The 18,772-nt window shown below is 47.3% G+C and overlaps 1 protein-coding gene and 1 long non-coding RNA gene across 3 annotated transcripts in view; one reads left to right on the top strand and one right to left on the bottom strand.

Annotated features, from left to right (window-relative positions):
- The window catches only part of mmp17a (matrix metallopeptidase 17a), a 139,325-nt gene extending 134,983 nt beyond the window's left edge, over positions 1-4,342 (bottom strand). For both annotated transcript variants that reach the window (XM_063073207.1, XM_063073208.1), the window contains exon 1: positions 4,120-4,342. In XM_063073207.1, coding sequence (XP_062929277.1) covers positions 4,120-4,215 — 96 coding nt within the window. In that variant the 5' untranslated portion in view covers positions 4,216-4,342. The remainder of the gene's footprint in view (positions 1-4,119) is intronic.
- Positions 4,343-5,271: 929 nt separating this feature from the next.
- Positions 5,272-18,463, top strand: LOC134359702 (uncharacterized). The gene is made up of 3 exons (XR_010021180.1): positions 5,272-5,372; positions 17,310-17,432; positions 17,981-18,463. It is a non-coding gene; the product is annotated as an uncharacterized LOC134359702 (long non-coding RNA).
- Positions 18,464-18,772: the final 309 nt, after the last annotated feature.

Genomic DNA, 18,772 nt, shown 5'->3' with positions numbered 1-18,772 from the left:
GGATAACCTCACTCACCCCATCGCTCAACTGTTCCCAGAACCTACGGACTCACTTTTAAGTACTCTTCATTTCATGTCCTCAACATTTATTATAATTTCTTTCTTTTTATATTTGCACATAGTTGTTTATTCCACCCTGCTGGGTGCGGTCTGTCATTGATTCTGTTATGGTTGTTGGATTTATTGTGAATACGCACAAAAAGATGAATCTCAGGGTTGTATTTGGTGACATACATGTACTTTGATAATAAATTTACTTTGAACTTTAAACCTGCTAAGTTCCTCCAACATTTTGTGTGAGAAGTTATCGAGCAGACTGAATGATCATGACTCAACAGCTATTTAAGGGTGGAAATTGAAGACTTATTATCCTGGATATAAAGAGCTCTTAGATTAATACAGATACATTCTGGAAGAGCACATATTCTGAAACTTCTCACATTGCTCATTAATATTGAAATAAAAATTTATTCAGCGTTACCGGATTCTGACCCTAAGATCCAACCTCCAAGAAGCACAACAGCTTCACCATCTCCGACAGGGTCGTAGTGTTGAACGCAGCCAGTCACAGCTACTTTACACTGGAGTTATCTCACCTCTTCCCCTCCGTAAAAGTGGCAAATTACTGGCTGGTGGTTTTGGAGATTCAATGGTTAATTGTGAGGGATGAATTTTTGCAGGGATTCGTAGCAGTGTGGTTAGACTGGGAGCACAAACACCCAAGGGTAGGCAGGTAGACGTCTCACCCCAATGACTACTCAATCATTCTTGTCTAACACTAATCCGCCAACCAGCCACACACACTTCCTTCCTTCCTAAGCCCATCCACTCCTGCTGGGGCCTCGGCCGCCAATGGCAGGTTCACCAGAGTGCTCTCTCCTGGGCCAGTCTTTCAAACTGTTCCCAGCTTGTAGCCCATCTTTGAAGATTCTTCCTCTCCTAGGGACGATGTCTTTGGAGCTTCTGTTGGCACTGGGATTTTACAGGATGCATTTGCTAGCTCCCATGCCCAACACTCCTCCTCCTGCAGCCGGGATTGGGTCCATCCATGGCGGAATTCACCACACACACACACACACACACACATTATTTATACGTTGCTTTTCACAATATCACTGAATGCCTGTCAGCCAATGAAATGTCTTTGAAATGCAAGATGCAGCTCCAAGGTTCTGCCACTGCCCATCCCTCTCTGCCTGAGTTCCCCTGGACAATGGAACTCCTGGCCCATCCCTCACTACCCAAGCATCCCTGGATGTTGTAATCTCCGGCCCCAGAAGCTTCAGACTGGCGGTTGAGATTTAGTTACCCCTACCACCGTCCTTCCCCCCCACCCCCAGAATGGGGAGTATTATGGCTGTCTCACTGCGGTGGCCTGACAGGTCCCACTGCACACAGGAGCCCTCAGAAAGTACCATCTCCCCACACTTCACAACTACCCTCCCTCAGTCCCCGATCAGCACCGAGCAAGACTGGTTGGCCACAGATAAAGTTTGGAGTAAATTTATCATCAAAGGAGACATACACTACTCCAAGACTCATTTTCTTGCGGACATTCACAGTAAATACAAGAAACGCAACAGACTCCATGAAAGACCTCGCGCTAGAGGGCAAACAACCAGTCTGCAAAAGCCAACAAATTATACAAGCACAAAAGGAAATAATAATAATAATAAATATTGAAAGCATGAGGTGAGTCATTCAAAGTGAGAAGGGGAAGCCCTTAAAGACACCAATCTTTAAGAAAGGACATTCACCGATGACCCCCACTCGTACCGCATCCCACCGTTTCTATCCAACTGCTGGTGGCTTAAAGGTGTCTGTACGGGGATATGTAGTGGGGAGAGGGAATTGGGAATGTAGGGGAGGGGTCTCCGGGAAACGGGGCAGTTCACAGGAGAGGAGGAGGCAGGAGGGGTTGGAAGACACTCCCCAGGGGTGAATACTATCCTAACCCTTGGGTCAGGATATAAAAGAGAGGTCCGGGAGACCGTTCAGCGCCCCCCCCCAAGCTCCCTTCAATCCCCCTCAACACCCTCAATACCTCCTCAACCCTTCTCACCTCTCTTCTACCCTCAACCAAACCTCAACCCAATCTCCTCAAACCCCTTATGATTCATGTTCCTCCTCCAGTCCTCAGTCCTCCCCTCAAACCCCTCCAATCCCTCAAGTCCCATCAACTCCCTCCTCAAACCCATCCAAGCCTAGACCCTCCTCAAAACCTCAGTGCTCCCTTCACCCTCTCCCCCCTTTCCTCAAGTCCCGTCCAATTCATCTCCAAATCTCAATGGTCCTCCAACCCTCAAACCACCTCCAAACTTTAAATCCTACCCAACCATCAAAACCTGCCCCTCCAATTCTCCTCCCAAACCCTCCGTGAAATGAGACGTGCCGCCAGCCGCACGAACAGACACTCAAAGGGAGAGACAGCCGGTACATGCGGCTCTCCGTGTGGGAAGGGTCGCTAGTCAATGTACACGACCCCCGCCCACCACCAACACCTGCGATTTCAGGACCAGCATAAGACGTTTCCGAAGGGTTAGTGGGGGGCTTTTGAAACGAAAAAAAAACACAGGGGCTCCATTTCAAGACAGTCGGGGATGCAGAAGATGGGGGTGAGGAGATCGGTTTCAGTGGGTGAGAGATGAAATCAATCTCCAACATTTTCACCAGGTTCGGCAAACTGCAGCTCCCGGCCAAGTGCTCTTGGAGTGCCGGGGCTATGCGGACGGGGGCCGGGGCTCCCCCTCTCCGCCAGCGACAAGCCCCAGGCGCTCCTTCACCCTTCAGACAAGTTAACGGGAGCTACACACTGAATTTACGAAGTCCAAGCCCCACCCTCCCTCGCCATTTCACAGCCGGTCGCAACACACGTCCTCCCGCCGCCATCGCCGAACACTCGCCGCCGGGTCCGCGGAACAAGTGGACTGGAGAGGCGCCTGGAGGGTTGGACAGAGGAACGAGAGGTTGGGGGGTTATGGAGGGATCGAGGCTTTTAAAGGGGGTTCAAGTTGGCGGAGTGTTTGGGAGGAAAATTGGAAGAGAGTTGAGGTTTGGAGAGACATTACGGGGGTTGAGGAAGTTGTTGAGGTAAGGATTGGATGGTGGAGATGGGATGGGAGGGGTTGGAGCATTGAGATTTGGAGATGGATCGGACGGAGCTTGAGGAAAGATGGAGGGAGGGAGTTTGAAGGGAGTATTGAGGTTTTGAGGAAGGTCCAGGCTCGGAGGTGTTAGACGAGAGAGTAGTGGGATTAGTGGGGAGGATTGGGGAGAGATTGAATGGGTTTGTGGAGAGGATTGAGGATTGGAACATAGGGTTTGAGGAGACGGGGTTGAAGTTTGGTCGAGGGTGGAAGAGGGTTGAGAAGGGACTGGAGGGGTTGAGGTCTGGAAAAGTGGTGGAGGGAGGCGGATCTGAGGAGGTTTGAGAAGAACGTTGTGTTTTGGTAGAGGAGGGTTGAGGGGAAACAGGGCTGGCGGGGGGGATTTAAAGGGGGATTGGAGGAAGATTAGATTCGGGAATGGACGGGGTTGAAGAAACATCGGAAGGGGGTTCAGGAGAAATCGGGGGTCTGGTTGAGAAGGGATCGAGGAGGGTTGAGGAGGGATTGGGGGCGTTGAGAAAGGATTGGCGAGGGTTGAGGAGGGATGGGGAGGTGAAGGGATCGAGGAAGGTTGAGGAGGAATTGGATGGAGCTTGAGGAGGGTTGGGTAGGTATCGGGGAGGGTTGAAGCTGGAGCCTGGGTAGAGGAAGGAACGGTGGGGGTTAAAGGATTGGAGATGAGTTGAGGGGGGGGGATCGGTGAGGACTGAGGACGCATCGGGAGTTCAGGAAGGATTGCAGGAGAGGTGAGGGGGAATTGAGGAGGACTAAGGATCGACACGGGGTTCAGGAAGGAACGGTGGGGGTTCAGGAACAACTGGGGGGGGAGTTGAGAAGAGATCGGTGAGGATCGAGGAAGGATCTGGGGTTAAGGAAGAATTGGAGGAGAGATGAGGACCGGAGGGAGGGGGTGGCTGGAGAAGGGACGCGGACTGACCGAAAGAATCTCACTCACGCTCCCGTTCCCCCGGCGCACTGCCCGGTTCCGGCGGCCGGTCCCGTCTCCACTTACCATCCCCGCCGTTGTGTCGGTGTCCCAGGCCGGTAACGCCTCCGGTCGGGGCAGGAGCGTGAGGGCGGCGAGGAGCAGGAGCACAGCGAAAGGCATCTCCACAACAGGTCGGCGTCCGGCCGGCAGCCCGGCTCCCCGGCTCCCCGGCTCCGTTCACTCCCCACTCATCCTCGGCCGCCACCAAACTTCCCTCCCGCTCCGCAGCGCCGGCTCGCTCCGTCCACCCGCCCGCTGCCCCTCCCCCGGGATCCGGATCGCCCCTCCCCGCAGCACCGCCTCCCGCCCTCCGGCCGCGGGAGTGAGGGTGAGGAAGTGGAGGTGGTGATGGGGGTGGCTGAGGGAAGGGGAGACGGAAGATGGTGCGAGATTTTGGCTAAAAGATGTTTGGGTAGGAGAGGAGAGGGCAGAGGGAGGGAGTGGGGGGAAGAGGGAGAGGAGATTGAGTACGTAGGGGAGAGGGGCGAGGTGAGGGGAACTAGTGTATGTGAGGGAAAGAGATAGGGGTAGTAGTGAGGGGAGTTGGTGTACGTGAGGGAGGGGTTGTAGGGAGGATGAAGAGGGAGGAAGGGTTGTAGGGAGGGGGAGGGGTTGTAGGGAGGGTGAAGAGAGAGGAGGGGGACAGAGAGGGAGTAGAGTTGGTCTATGTAAGAGAGAGAGAAGGAGGGGAGGAGGAGGAGTGAGGGGAGGGGGAGGGAGTAGAGGAGAGTATAGGGAGGGGTGGGTGAAGAAGTCGAGAGGCGCTAAAGGGAGTCGGGGGGAGGGTCTGGAGAGGGGGCTGAGGAGATTGCTCTGCAAAGGGCCAGTACAGACAGCTGGGCTGAATGGCCTTCAGCAAGAATTCTACGAGCTCGTAATGCCTTTAAGTTCTCTTTTTTTAACAGCACCTGTTGCTGTGATCAGTTCTCTCTCACATTTCCAATTCTCCCCACATCCCCATCAACTCTCCAAACTCTACCCTCACCCACAGACTGGGGGCAACTTAAAGTTGTGGGGTGGGCAATACTGGGAAAGTGTACAATCTCCACCATTCAGTACTGTGGGTCAGGAACTGGAAGTGGTATACTATTGTCTCATGTTCCCAGATACAGAGAAAAAACTTGTCTTGCACACTGTTCACACAGATCAGATCATCACACAGTGTATTGAGGTAGAACAAGGCAAAACAACCACAGAATGCAAAATGAAGTCTGAAGTTCCACAGCTACAGAGGAGATGCTGCACAGGTGGATGATGAGATGCAGGGCCACAACAAGGTAGATTCTGAGGTCAGGAATCCATCATATGGGTTCACAACCTTTTTTTTCATGCCATGGACCAATACCACGAAGCAGGTTGGGAACCCCTGTATGAGAGAATTGCTCAGTAGTCACACCACCAGGTTCAGGAACAATCAGCCCCTTTGGCTTTCGAGCCGAGGGGATAACTTCACTCAACTTCACTTGCCCAATCATTGAAATGTTCCCACAACCTATGGAGTCACTTTCATCTCATGTTGTCGACATTTATTGTTTATTTGTTTATTATTACTATTTCTTCTTTTTTGTTTTTGCACAGTTTGTTATATTCTGCACACTGGTTGAATGTCCAAGCTGGTGTGGTCTTCGATTGATTTCTATTCTGCCTATTATGCTAATACGGATTTACTGAGTATGCCTGCAAGAAAATGAATCTCGGGGTTGTATATGGTGACATTTATGTACTTTGATTGTAAAGTTACTTTGAACTTATAACAGTGAGGTAGAAGCTGCCCTTGAGCCTGCTGATACATGCTTTCAGGGTTTTATACTTCCTGCCTGACTCGACATGAGGGGTGGGGGGAGAAAAGAGAATGCCCAGGGTGAGTAAGGTGTTTGATTATACTGGCTGCTTTGCTGAGGTAGCAGAAAAGACCTGGAGTTGTGTGGCATCAGCACTCCCCGCTGTACAACCATGTTCCAAGCTGAAACACCACAGGCCAACATGGTGCACATGCACCTCTGGTTCACTCTGTTTTATCAGAGCTTTGCAGGGCCCTACCCTTTAAGGTGCGCCTCCTGCCCTGGTTTAATGTGACAAAGTGTAACATCTCACACTTGTCTGAGTTAAATTCCATTTGCCGTTCTCCAGCCCAGGTCGGTCTAGATCCCCTTGGAACTGAAGATAACCCTCTTCAACTGTCCACTACTCCATAATTTTGGAGTCGTCGGTAATCTTACTAACGATGTAACTAGCATTGTCACCTGAAATGTGAATATACACAACAAGCAAGAGTGAACACAGCACCAATCTTTATGGCACACCACTGCTCACTGGCCTTCTGTCTGAATAATAATCATTCACTCCCACCCTCTGTCTCCTACCCCCAAACCAATTCTGTACGCAATTGGCTGGCTAGCCCTGGATCCCCGCAACGTCACATTCCAGTCCACACTAACACATGAGACCTTGTCAAAAGCCTTTTGCTAAAGTCCATGTAGACATAATCAAACTTCAAGTTCAAAGCTAAGTTTATTGTTATTCAACCAACAGCCAAACGAAGCTTCATTTCTCTGGGACCAAGGTGCAAAACACAGTACCAACAGCACACAACACAAGGCACATATAGCATATATAACTACAATAGAAGAAAAACATGCAGTCACATAAAATAACATAGACCAGGCTCCTGGGTATCATGGCCTGCAGACTGATGGTGCATGGAACGTTGCTAGCAAGAATGAGCGCTCAACAGTCCAGTCATCACACACTAGTGCAGCCACAGATGAACACAATCCAGCTTGTCTTCCACCGAATGAACACTAGAGGGCAGCACCAATGGGCGGGGCCAGCCCCCAACCCAGCAAGGACTCCAGTATGACAGTCGTGTGGTAAACTTGTGGGGTAGATTTACCACGCACAAAGGCATGCTACCTATCTCTAACTGGCCTTGCCTATCCAAGTGCAGGTAGTCCCCTCAGAAAGCCTTCCAGTAACTTTCCCACCACCGACATTAGGCTCAGCAGCCTGGAGTTGCCCGGCTTGCCCTGCAACCCTCGAATGAAGGCACAACATGAGCTACCCTCCGGTCCTCATCTTCGGCTGAGGAAGATACAAATATTTCCACAGGGCCCCTGCAATTTCTTCCCTGGCATCCCACAAGGTCCTTGGGTAGACTTGGTCAGGCTCAAGGGCTTATCCATCTCACTGTGATTTAATTCAGGCAGCACCTCCGCCTGGTAAAGATCATGTATGCATCGAGATATCGAAGGCAAGGATGCAGAAAAATGTGTCATTTGCATCAAAGGCCAACATAGTCCAAGGATTTCCTAGGGCCAGCCTGCAAGTGTCCATAAAACCATAAGACATAGGAGCAGAATTAGGTCATTTGGCCCATCGAGTCTGCACCACCATTTAATATTTTCCTCTCCTTAGTCCCACTTTCTGGCCTTCTCCCCATAACTTTCGATGTCATGGCGAATCAAGAACATATAAATCGCCGTCTTAAATACACTCAATGACCTGGCCTCCACGGCTGCCTGTGGTAACGAATTCTACAAATTCATTTCTCTCTAGCTAGAGAAATGTTTCCACATGTCCCTCTATCCTGAGGCTCTTGTCTTAGACTCCTCCACCATGGGAAACATCCTTTCCACATCTACACGCTTTCAATATTCAAAATGTTTCACTGAGATCCACCTCTCCTCCCCACAATTTTTCTAAATTCCAATGAGTACAGACCCAGAGATATCAAATGTTCCTCGTATGATAATCCTTTCATTCCAGGAATCATCCTTCTAAACCTCTTTTGAACCAGCTCTAATGCCAGCACATCTTTTCTTAAATAACGAGCCCAAAACTGTTCACAATACAAGCTGAGGCTTCACCAGTGTATCATAAAGCCTCAGAAACACATCATTTCTCTTATATTCTAGACCTCTTGGAAATGAATGTTAACATTGCATTTGCCTTCCTCATCTCCGTCTCAACCTGCAAGTTAACAAAAGTCCCTTTGCATCTCAGGTTTTTGGATTTTTTTCCCCCACTTAGAAAATAGTCTGCACATTTATTTCTTCTACTGAAGTGCATAACCATGCATTTTCCTACACTGTATTTCATTTGCCACTTTCTTGCCCATTCTCTTAATCTGACTAAGTCCTCCTGTAGCCTACCTGTTTCCTCAACACTACCTGCCCCTCCACCAATCTTCATATCACCTGCAAACTTGGCAACAAAGCCATCAATTCCATCATCTAAATCATTTATATACAGCATAGAAAGATCCTTTTATTCCCACTCACTGCTTCCTGCTAATCAGCCTATGCTCTAACCATGCCAGTAAATTTCCTGTAATACCATGGACTCTTAACTTGGTAAGCAGCCTCATGTGAGGCACTTTGTCAAAGGCCTTCTGAAAATCCAAATATACAACAATCCACTGCATCCCATTTATCTATCCTACTCGTAATCTCCTCGAAGAACTCTGACAGCTTCATCAAGCAAGTATTTCCCTTAAGGTAACAATGCTAACTTTGTCCTATCTTGTCATGAGTCACCAAGTACTCCATAACCTCATCCTTAACAATTGACTCCAACATCTTCCCAACCACTGAGGTTCCCCCAGAACTATGCCAGCCCGCATGCTTGAAAGATCACTTCTGAGGCCACCACAATCTCTAATGCTACCTCTTTCAGAACCTCAGGGAGCAGTTCATCTGGTCCAGGTGACTTATGTACCCTTAGGTCTTTCAGCTTTTTGAGCACTTTCTCCCTTGTAATAGTAACTGCACCCACTTCTCTTCCCTCACACCCTTCAACACTGCACACTGCTTGTGTCTTCCACAGTGAAGACTGATGCAAAATACTCATTCACTTCATCTGCCATCTCCTTGTCCCCCATTATTATTTCTCTGGCCTCATTTTCTAGTGGTCCTATATCCACTCTCATCTCTCTTTTTTATATACTGGAAAAAGCTTTTTCTATCCATCTTGATATTGTTTGCTAGCTTGCTTTCATATTTCATCATTTCCCTCCTAATGATTCTTTTAGCTGCTTTCTGTAGGTTTTTAAAAGCTTCCCAATCCTCTATCTTCCTGTTAATTTTTGCTTTATTATATACCTTCTCTTTTGCTTTTAGATTAGCTTTGATTTCCCATGTCAGTCACGGTTGTACTATTTTGCCAATTGAGTATCTTTGGAATACTTCTATCCTGCACCTTCCTCATTCTCCCAGAAACTCAAACCATTGCTGCTCCGCGGTCATCCCTGCCAACACTTCCTTCCAATTTACTTTGGCCAGCTGCTCTCTCAAACCACTGTAATTTCCTTCACTTCATTGAAATACTGCTATGTCAGACTTCACTTTCTCCCTATCAAATTTCAAATTGAACTCGATCATATTGTGATCACTGTCTCCTAAGGGTTCTTTTACCTTAAGCTCCCTAATCGCCTCCGGTTCATATCATAACACCAGATCCAGTATAGCTAATCGCTTTGTAGGCTTAATGACAAACTGCTCTAAAAAACTGTCTCGTGGCATTCAACAAATTCACTCGCTTGGGATCCATTACCAAACTGATTTTCCCAGTCCACCTGCATGTTAAAATTTTCCTTGACTATCATAACATTGCCCTTTTGACATGCCTTTTCTATTATCCATTGTAACCTGTAGCTCACATCCCAGCTACTGTTTGGAGGCCTGTACTGCCATCAGGATCCTTTTACCCTTGAAGTTCTTAACTCAACCAATAAGGATTCAACTTATTCCAATCCTGTGTCACATCTTTTTAATGATTTGATGCCATTCTTTAGTCAGTAGTGAAAAAGGCGAATGCAATGTTGGCATTCATTTCTAGAGGAATAGAGTATAGGAGCAGAGATGTGATGTTGAGGCTCTATAAGGCGCTGGTGAGACCTCACTTGGAGTGCTGTGGGCAGTTTTGGTCTCCTTATTTAAGAAAGGATGTGCTGATGTTGGAGAGGGTACAGAGAAGATTCACTAGAATGATTCTGGGAATGAGAGGGTTAACATATGAGGAACGTTTGTCCACTCTTGGACTGTGTTCCTTGGAGTTTAGAAGAATGAGGGGAGACCTCATAAAAACATTTCAAATGTTAAAAGGCATGGACAGAGTGGATGTGGCAAAGTTGTTTCCCATGATGGGGGAGTCTAGTACGAGAGGGCATGACTTAAGGATTGAAGGGCGCCCTTTCAGAACAGAAATGCGAAGACATTTTTTTAGTCAGAGGGTGGTGAATCTATGGAATTTGTTGCCACGGGCAGCAGTGGAGGCCAAGTCATTGAGTGTATTTAAGGCAGAGATTGATAGGTATCTAAGTAGCCAGGGCATCAAAGGTTATTGTGAGAAGGCAGGGGAGTGGGACTAAATAGGAGAAAATGGATCAGCTCATGATAAAATGGTGGAGCAGACTCGATGGGCCGAATGGCCTACTTCTGCTCCTTTGTCTTATGGACTTATGGTCTTTACCAGCAGAGCCACACCACCCTCTCTGCCTGCCTTCCTATCCTTCTGCTAAAACATGTAACCTTGGACATTCAGCTCCCAACTACAACCATCCTTCAACCATGATTCAGTGATGGCCACAACATCATACCTGACAATCTGTTATAGTGCACAAGATTATCTAACTTATTTCTTATACCCTGTGCATTGAGATATAACACTTTGAGTACTGTATATGTTTTCCTTTTTGATTCTGCATCCTAATGCACTGGTACTCACCCTGCTAGCTACAATTTGGTTCTATCATCTGCCTGCCCTTCCTGACAATCTGACTGCACGCTATCTTTGCTTTTTTTACCATCCATCCTATCCTGAGTCACTTCAATCAGTTCCCATTCCCCTGCCAAATTAGATTAAACCCTCCTCAACAGCTCTAACAAACCTGCCTGCAAGAATATTGGTCTCCCTTGGGTTCAGGAGCAACCCATCACTTTTGAACAGGTCATACTTCCCCCAATGATCCAAAAACCTGAAACCCTGCCCTCTGCCCCAGCCTCTCAGCCACACATTTATCTGCCAAATCATCCTGTTCCTGCCCTCACTGGTGTGTGGCACAGGCAGCAATCCAGACAATACTACGTGGGAGGTCCTGCTTCTCAGCTTTCTGCCTAGTTCCCTAAATTCTCTTTTCAGGACCTCATTGCTTTTCCTTCCTATGTCATTGGTACCAGTATGTACCAGGACATTTGGCTGCTTTCCTTCCCCCTCCAAAATGCTGTGGACGTGATCTGAGGCATCCCTGACCCTAGCATCTGGGAGGCAACATACCATCCAGATGTCCTATTCACTTCCACAGAATCTCCTGCCTGTTCCTCTGACTATTGAGTCCCCTATCACTACCGCGCCCCTCTTCTCCCTCTTTCCCTTCTGCACCACAGACACCTCAGTGTCAGTAACCTGCTCTCGGTGGCATTTCCCTGGCAGGTCATCCCTCACAACAGTATCCAAAACAGTATACTCATTATTGAGGGGAATGGCCACAGGGTGCTCTGCACTAACTGCCTTCACCGTTCCGTTCCTTCTCCTGACAGTCACCCAGCTACTCGCCTCCAGCAACTTAGTGGAGATTACTTCCCTGTAACTCCGATCGATAACCTCCTCATTCTCCTGCTTTGACACTCCCACTCTCACCACTGGCCCACTCCAACAATGGCCGCTCCACTTGTCCATTCTGTACTTTTATCTACTCCTCTCTGTGCTGCTCCTGCCATTGACTGGGCCGCCAAAGTGACACCGAATGCCCACTAAGCTCTCCTTTACTAACCCCAATCCATACATCCTTGGAATGTGGGAGGAAACCGGAGCACCTGGAGGAAAGCCACGCAGCAACGGGGAGAACGTGCAAACTCCTCACAGGCAGCATCAGGAATTGAACCGGGTCGCTGATACTTTAAAGCGTTGTGTTAACCACTGGGCTACAGTGCCATTCCACTTTTACTATTCACTTGGGTGGCAGGATGGAGACGTGTCTCTACCAAAGGAGGTGTACGGTGCTCCTTCCCTCCACTACCTGCAGGTCACCCTTGGGCAAGGTGTAGCACCTGCTTAGCAAACCGCTCCCCCTCCCACCGGATCAGGGTCAGGTGACCATGGGAGCAGGTGGTGACGGTCGTTTGAGCAGCTGGTGCAGATCACAAGTCCTGGTCATGTGACCACTGACACCAGGCAGACAATCTCTGAAGAGTATTGATAATGGCTGCGGTCACCCGTCTTGTAAAGGCATTGCCCAGAAGAAGACAATGGCAAACCACTTCTAAAGAAAAATTTGCCAAGAACCATCATGGTCATGGAAAGACCATGATCGCCCACATCAGTACGACACAGCACATAATGATGATAATGATGGTGATTACTCTTCATACCTTTTAATTCCTTAGAACATAGAATGGTACAGTACAGGAACAATCTCTTTGGTGCACAGTGTTGAGATGAACTAATTCAATGAGTAATTAAATCGTAAGCACAAAAATGTCTGCAGATGCTAGAAATCCAGAGCAACACACATAAAATGGTGGAGGAACTCAGCAGGTCAAGTAGCATCCATGGAATTGAACAAACAGTTGGTGTTTCCGATCAAGACCTTTTTTCAGCACTGGGAATGATAGGGGGAGGACGCCAGAATAAAGAAGTTGGGAGGAGGGGAAGGAGGATGCTAGAAGGAATCTGATAGGAGAGGAGAAGGAGTGAAGGGAAGTTTAAGGGGAACATGAGGGGAATCCTCTTCATTCAGAGGGTGATGAGAGTGTGGAATGAGCTGCCAGCACTAGTGATGCATGTGAGCTCAATTTTAATGTATAAGAGAAGTTTGAATAGGTACATGGATAGTAGAGGTATGGAGGATTATGGTCTTGGTGCAGCTCAATAGGAGTAGGCTGATTAAATGGTTTCGGCATGGACTAGATGTGCCAAATGGCCTGTTTCTGTGCTGTACTTCTCAATGACTATGAGAATAACCATAGGAGAGAGGGAAGGAGGAGGGCCACCAGAGGAGGTGATAGGCAGGTGAGGTGATGTAAGAGGACAGAGTGAGGAATACAGAAAGAGAGAAGGGGGAGGGAATTTGTTTTAACCAGAAGGAGAAATCGATATTCATGCCATTAGGTTGGAGGCTATCCTAATGGAATATTAAGTGTTATTTCCTGTTAAACTAGTAACCAGTCCCTGTTGGACATCGGTGATGTTGAATTCTGCAGGTACATTTCTCTGGTTTATTGGTGAGACTGACAGCAGGGGAGCTGCGTGGTTGCGGCTGTTGCACAGATCAGGCCCTCATGCTGTCCGGTTGCTTGTTGCCGCTGCCCAGGGAGGAGATGCCGGAGGCGGTGTGGGAGAGAGCAGCGGCGTGGCGGGTGTGCTGGTGTCCGTGCTGCCCTCCAGTGTTCACTTGGTGGAAGACAAGATGGATTTTCTTGGGCGGCAAATGACCCACGGTGAGATGAGGAACTGCTATGGGTTTATTCTTGTGGAAATGTGGCTCCAGGACAACATACCATGCTTCATCAACTTACAGGCCATGGCACTCAGGGCTTGGGTGATACTTATTTGTGACTGTATGTTTTCCTGCTATCATACTTACATGTGCTAAATGGTGTCTCATCAACCTCTGGTACTCCAGAGAAAATAAACACAAGTTTCTCCCACCTCTCCTTATGGCTCACGCTCTCTAATCCAGGCAGCATTCTGGTGAACCTCTTCTGCACCATACATACAGATGAGGAATATTCATTTCAGATCTAGCCCATCTCTTACAGCTCCACACATAGGCAGCCACAGTGATCCTTAAGTTCAAAGTTCAAAGTAAATTTATTATCAAAGTACATACGTACCTTGGCAATTGTGGGGATGACTTAAAGCGGCCTGAAGCACTGGAGCATACAGACATTAAGAAAAGGGATGTGCTGGAGCTTTTGAAAGGTATTAAGTTAGATAAGTCACTGGGACCAGATGAGATATACCCCAGGTTACTATGGGAAGCAAGGGAGGAGATTGCTGAGCCTCTGGTGATGATCTTTGCATCATCAACAGGGGTGGGAGAAATACCAAAGGACTGGAAGTTCGCAAATGTAGTTCCCTTGTTCAAGAAAGGGAGTAGAGATAACCCATGAAATTATAGACCAGTGAGTCTGACTTAAGTGGTAGGCAAGTTTTTGGGGAAGATCCTGAGATGCAGGATTTATGAGCATTTGGAGAGACATAATCTGATTAGGGATAGTCAGCATGGCTTTGTCTAGCGCAGGTCATTCCTTACAAGCCTGTTTGAATTCCTTAAGGAAGTAACAAAAGATAGAATAGTAGATGTAGTGTATATGGACTTCAGTAAGGCATTTGATAAGGTTCCCCATGCAAGGCTCCTTCAGAAAGTAAAGAGGCATCGGATCCAAGGAGGACTTTCTTTGTGGATCCAGAATTGGGTTGAACATGAAGGCAAAGGGTGGTTGTGGACGGTTTGTATTCTGCATGAAGGACTGTGACCAGTGGTGTTCTGCAGGGATCTGTTCTGGGACCCTGCCTCTTTGTGATTTTTATAAATGACCTGGATGAGGAAGTAGAAGGGTGGATTAGTAAGTCTGATGATGATACAAAAGTTGGGGATGTTGTGGATAGTCTGGAGGGTTGTCAGAGGTTACAGTGACATCAATAGATTGCAGAACTGGGCTGAGAAGTGGCAGATGGAGTTCAACCCAGTTACGTGTGAAGTGGTTCATTTAGGTAGGTCAAATCTGAAGAATATAATATTAATGGTAAGGTTCTTGGCAGTGTGGAGGATCAGTGAGATCTTGGGGTCTTTGTCCATAGGACAGTCAAAGCTGCTGTGCAGGTTGACGGTGTTGTTAAGAAGGCATATGGTGTGTTGCCTTTCATCAACCATGGGAATGAATTCAAGAGCCGTGAGGTAATGTTACAGCTATATAAGATCTTGGTCAGACCCTGCTTGGAGTACTGTGTTCAGTTCTGGTCACCTCATTACAGGAAAGATGAGAATACTATATAGAAAATGCGGAGGAGATTTACAAGGATGTTGCCTGGATTGGAGGGCATGCCTTATGAGAATAGGTTGAGTGAACTCGGCCTTTTCTCCTTGGAGCGACAGAGGATGAGAGGTAACCTGATAGAGGTGTATAAGACGTTGAGAGGCATTGATTGCGTGGATAGCCAGAGGCTTTTTCCCAGGGCTAAAATGGCTAACATGAAGAGGTATAGTTTTAAGGTGCTTGGAAGTAGGTATAGAGGGGATGTCAGTGGTAAGTTTTTCACACAGAGTGGTGGGTGCGTGGAAGGTACTGCCAGCAACGGTGGTAGAAGTGGATACAGTAGGGTCTTTTTTTAAGAGACTCTTAGATAGGTACTTGGAGCTTTGAAAAATAGAGGGCTTTGCGCTAGGGAAATTCTAGGCAGTTTCTCGAGTAGGTTACATGGTTGGCACAACATGTGCTGTAGATTTCTATATTTCTATGTATATGTCACCATATAGGACCCTGAGATTCAATTTCTTGCGGGTGTTCACAGTAGATAGAAAGAAATACACAGGAATCAATGAAAAACTACACTCAGAGATGACAAGCAACCAATTTGCAAAAGAAGTCAAACTTTGTAAATACAAAAAAAAACTTATAACTGATGCTGAGCACATGAGCTGTAGAGTCATTGAAAGTGAGTCCATAGTTTGTGGAATCGGTTCAGAGTTGAGGTGAGTAAAGGCTGTGTCAAGAGCCTGATGATTGAGGGGTAATAACTATTCCTGAACCTGGTGGTATGAGTCCTAAGGCTCCTGTGCCTTCTTCCTGATGGCAGCAGTGAGAAGAGATCATGGCCTGGATGGTGGGAGTCCTTGATGTTGAGGTGGGTGAAGTTATTCAAGCTGGTTCAGGAGCCTGATGGTTGTAGGATAATTAACTGTTCCTGAATCTGGTGGTTTGGGACCCTAGGCTCAGTTTGGAGTTGTGGTGAGTGAAGTTATCCACACTGGTTCAGAGTCTGATAGTTGAGGGTAATAACTTCCTGAGCCTGATGGTGTGGGACCTATTTTTTCTCTAGATTGGGTGAAAAGATGAATTTGTTGATCTCGATAAACTGAATGGTTCCTTCAGCTTCCAGTCCTTTTGGCCTGATGTGTAGGGGTAAATCTCTGATTTGTTGTTACTGAGTTTTAAACTGCAGCGTGTCGGTTCAAGAGACTTTCATTCCAAGGGAAAGGTTGATGTGTTCGTGTCTCTTGGTCTCTGGCTGGTTTGAAAAATTTAACTTGCATCAGGGAGCTGTTCAGAGAAGGTCAACGTTCCATTAACACCCCATCTAACGCATTGCATCGATGCACAAAAACCCCATTTATGAAGCAAAGGACTCCATATTCAGTGTCAGTAAGGCAGACGGACTATTACACTGAAGTAAATATTTAGCTGGCTGACAGATACCAGCTATCCGTTGCCTCAAATTCCTACCTACCGTTGTGTAAACTTATCTACATGCTTCTGTACTGCTCCACGCCAGGGTGCTCCTCGACAGTTATTACATTGCTGAGCAGAGGTTTAAAACGGGCTTAAGTGGTGTTGGTTATTTTTGGAAATGACATCATTTAAATTCTGGACTGATGGAAGCCAGGCCACCACCAGTGATCTCCCCACGCCTTATGCTGTGCTGAGGAAGAGAGTCAGCCCACCATGGACGTTGCCTGACCTGCTGAGTTCCTCCAGCAATTTGTTCTTTAATTCTGGGTTCTAGTTTCTTCAGTCTCCTGTTGACACGTAGGGATGAAATATGGTTTCCATAAACATATGACATAGGAGCAGAATTAGGCCATTCAGCGCATTGAATCTGCTCCACCATTCCATCATGGCGATTTATTATCCCTCTCAACCCCATTCCCCCTAACCTTTGATGCCCCGATTAATCAAGAACTTATCAACCTTTGCTTTAAATATACCCAATGACTTGGCCTCCATGGACATTTATGACAAAGAATTCCACAGATTCAGTACCCTTTGGCTAAAGAAATTCCTCCTCATCGCTGTTCTAAAGGGATATCCCTCTATCCTGAGCCCTCAGGTCCTAGACTCCGACACTATAGGAAACATCCTCCCTGCATCCACTCTGTATTGGCCTTTCAATATTCAATAGGTTTCAATGAGCTCCCTCCTCATTCTTCTAAACTCAGGCAAGTACAGGCCCAGAACCATTGAGTAGACCTCATACATTAACCCTTTCATTCTCAGGATCATTCTTGTGAATCTCCTCTGGACTGTCTTCAAAGCCACCACATCACCACCGATGCTCCTCGGCCCCTTGAGCTCCTCCAGCAGATTGCTTGGTGCTCCAGGTTAGAAGATAACTTCTTGGTGAGTTGGTGAGGGTGGGAGGGTTCACTGGGACCAGGATTCACAGAGTTCACCTCAAAACGTACTCAGTGCTCTACAGCCATTTCGACTTTTCTGCAGAGACAGCTTTATTTCCCTGCAAGGATCCTAACCTTTCTTTTTTATGCTGTGAACCAGCGATTCCCAGCGGGGTGGTTACATGTTCTAAAGGGGCGTTAGGGGAAATAGAATGCGTTGGGGAGTGTTCAAGATTCTTGAGGGGGCAGTAAGGGGCACCCTAACTTGAGGCGTGAGACCTGACCGGCCGTCGGCAAAGCGCACTTCCAAAAAAAAAGGGATAAGGCACTGGAACAAACTCAGGAAGAACCGCAGCTCGGCGGGCAGTGAGCAGTCATGCTCACAACACGTCGGAAACTCGGCACTCCAATCCGACCTCACCAACCAAATTATTGGGGATGCGCAAATTAGCAATTAAGGTGCCCAACTGTTCCCCTTGACTCATGGCAGGAACAAGTTCGTGCAACTTAACCGTTGGTAAATCAAGTACACCCTCTCACCTTTCTCTACAGATCTACAGAAAGCAGGTCGCAAAACAACACAGCGCTGGCCGGAACCAAACACTGAAACAGAGCCAATCAGTGTAGCTGCCGACCCTGAGATGCCCAAAGTGACCGCGGCCTCATCTGTGTAGTCAAGAACTATCTTTAGAGATTATGAGACCTTACACGATTAATCAATCGTTCTAACTGGAATAGTGTAAAGGTAGCTGTTCGAATACCGGCTCTATCCCGATTCCAATCTGAATCCTTGTCAACGTAATGTTCACCATTGTGGTCGTCTTCACCTTCGCCTCGCCGTTCCTCAGCATCGTTCTGTACGTGTCAACTCACAGCATCCAATAGACATCCGCAGTTCGTGTTAATTTTTTAAAATTTTATTTAGCCCCGTTAACGATGGATAAATACGTGCAGCGCGATCTCGGAGTGTGAAGGCGGTGAAGCCTTTGATTGTAATCCTGCTAAGAAACATAAACTACAGAGAGTGTGTCAATACAATGTTACATACCTGGATTATGGTTTTATTCCATTCCGGTCAGATCAGCGGTGACCCATGTGTCTTATTTGTAATTCTGTACTGTCTAATGAAACCGCGAAACCATCAAGATTGCAGGAACACTTCCGTAAAAGACACCCTGAAAAGACTACTTATGGTATTAATCGGTTCCAGAAGATGAAAGAAGCATTTGAAAAGCATTGCACACTCAAGTCATTTGCCAAAAAGGCTAAAAATGACCTTGATAGTGGTCTCATTGCTTCTCATATAATTTCCAAAATGATAGCAAGGTGTGGAACATCTCATAC

The sequence above is a fragment of the Mobula hypostoma genome, chromosome 21, assembly GCF_963921235.1.
Source record: "Mobula hypostoma chromosome 21, sMobHyp1.1, whole genome shotgun sequence".
Classification (NCBI taxonomy): Eukaryota; Metazoa; Chordata; class Chondrichthyes; order Myliobatiformes; family Myliobatidae; genus Mobula; species Mobula hypostoma.
Note: the sequence above shows the minus strand (reverse complement) of the source record. Positions and strands in the feature narration are given on the sequence as shown.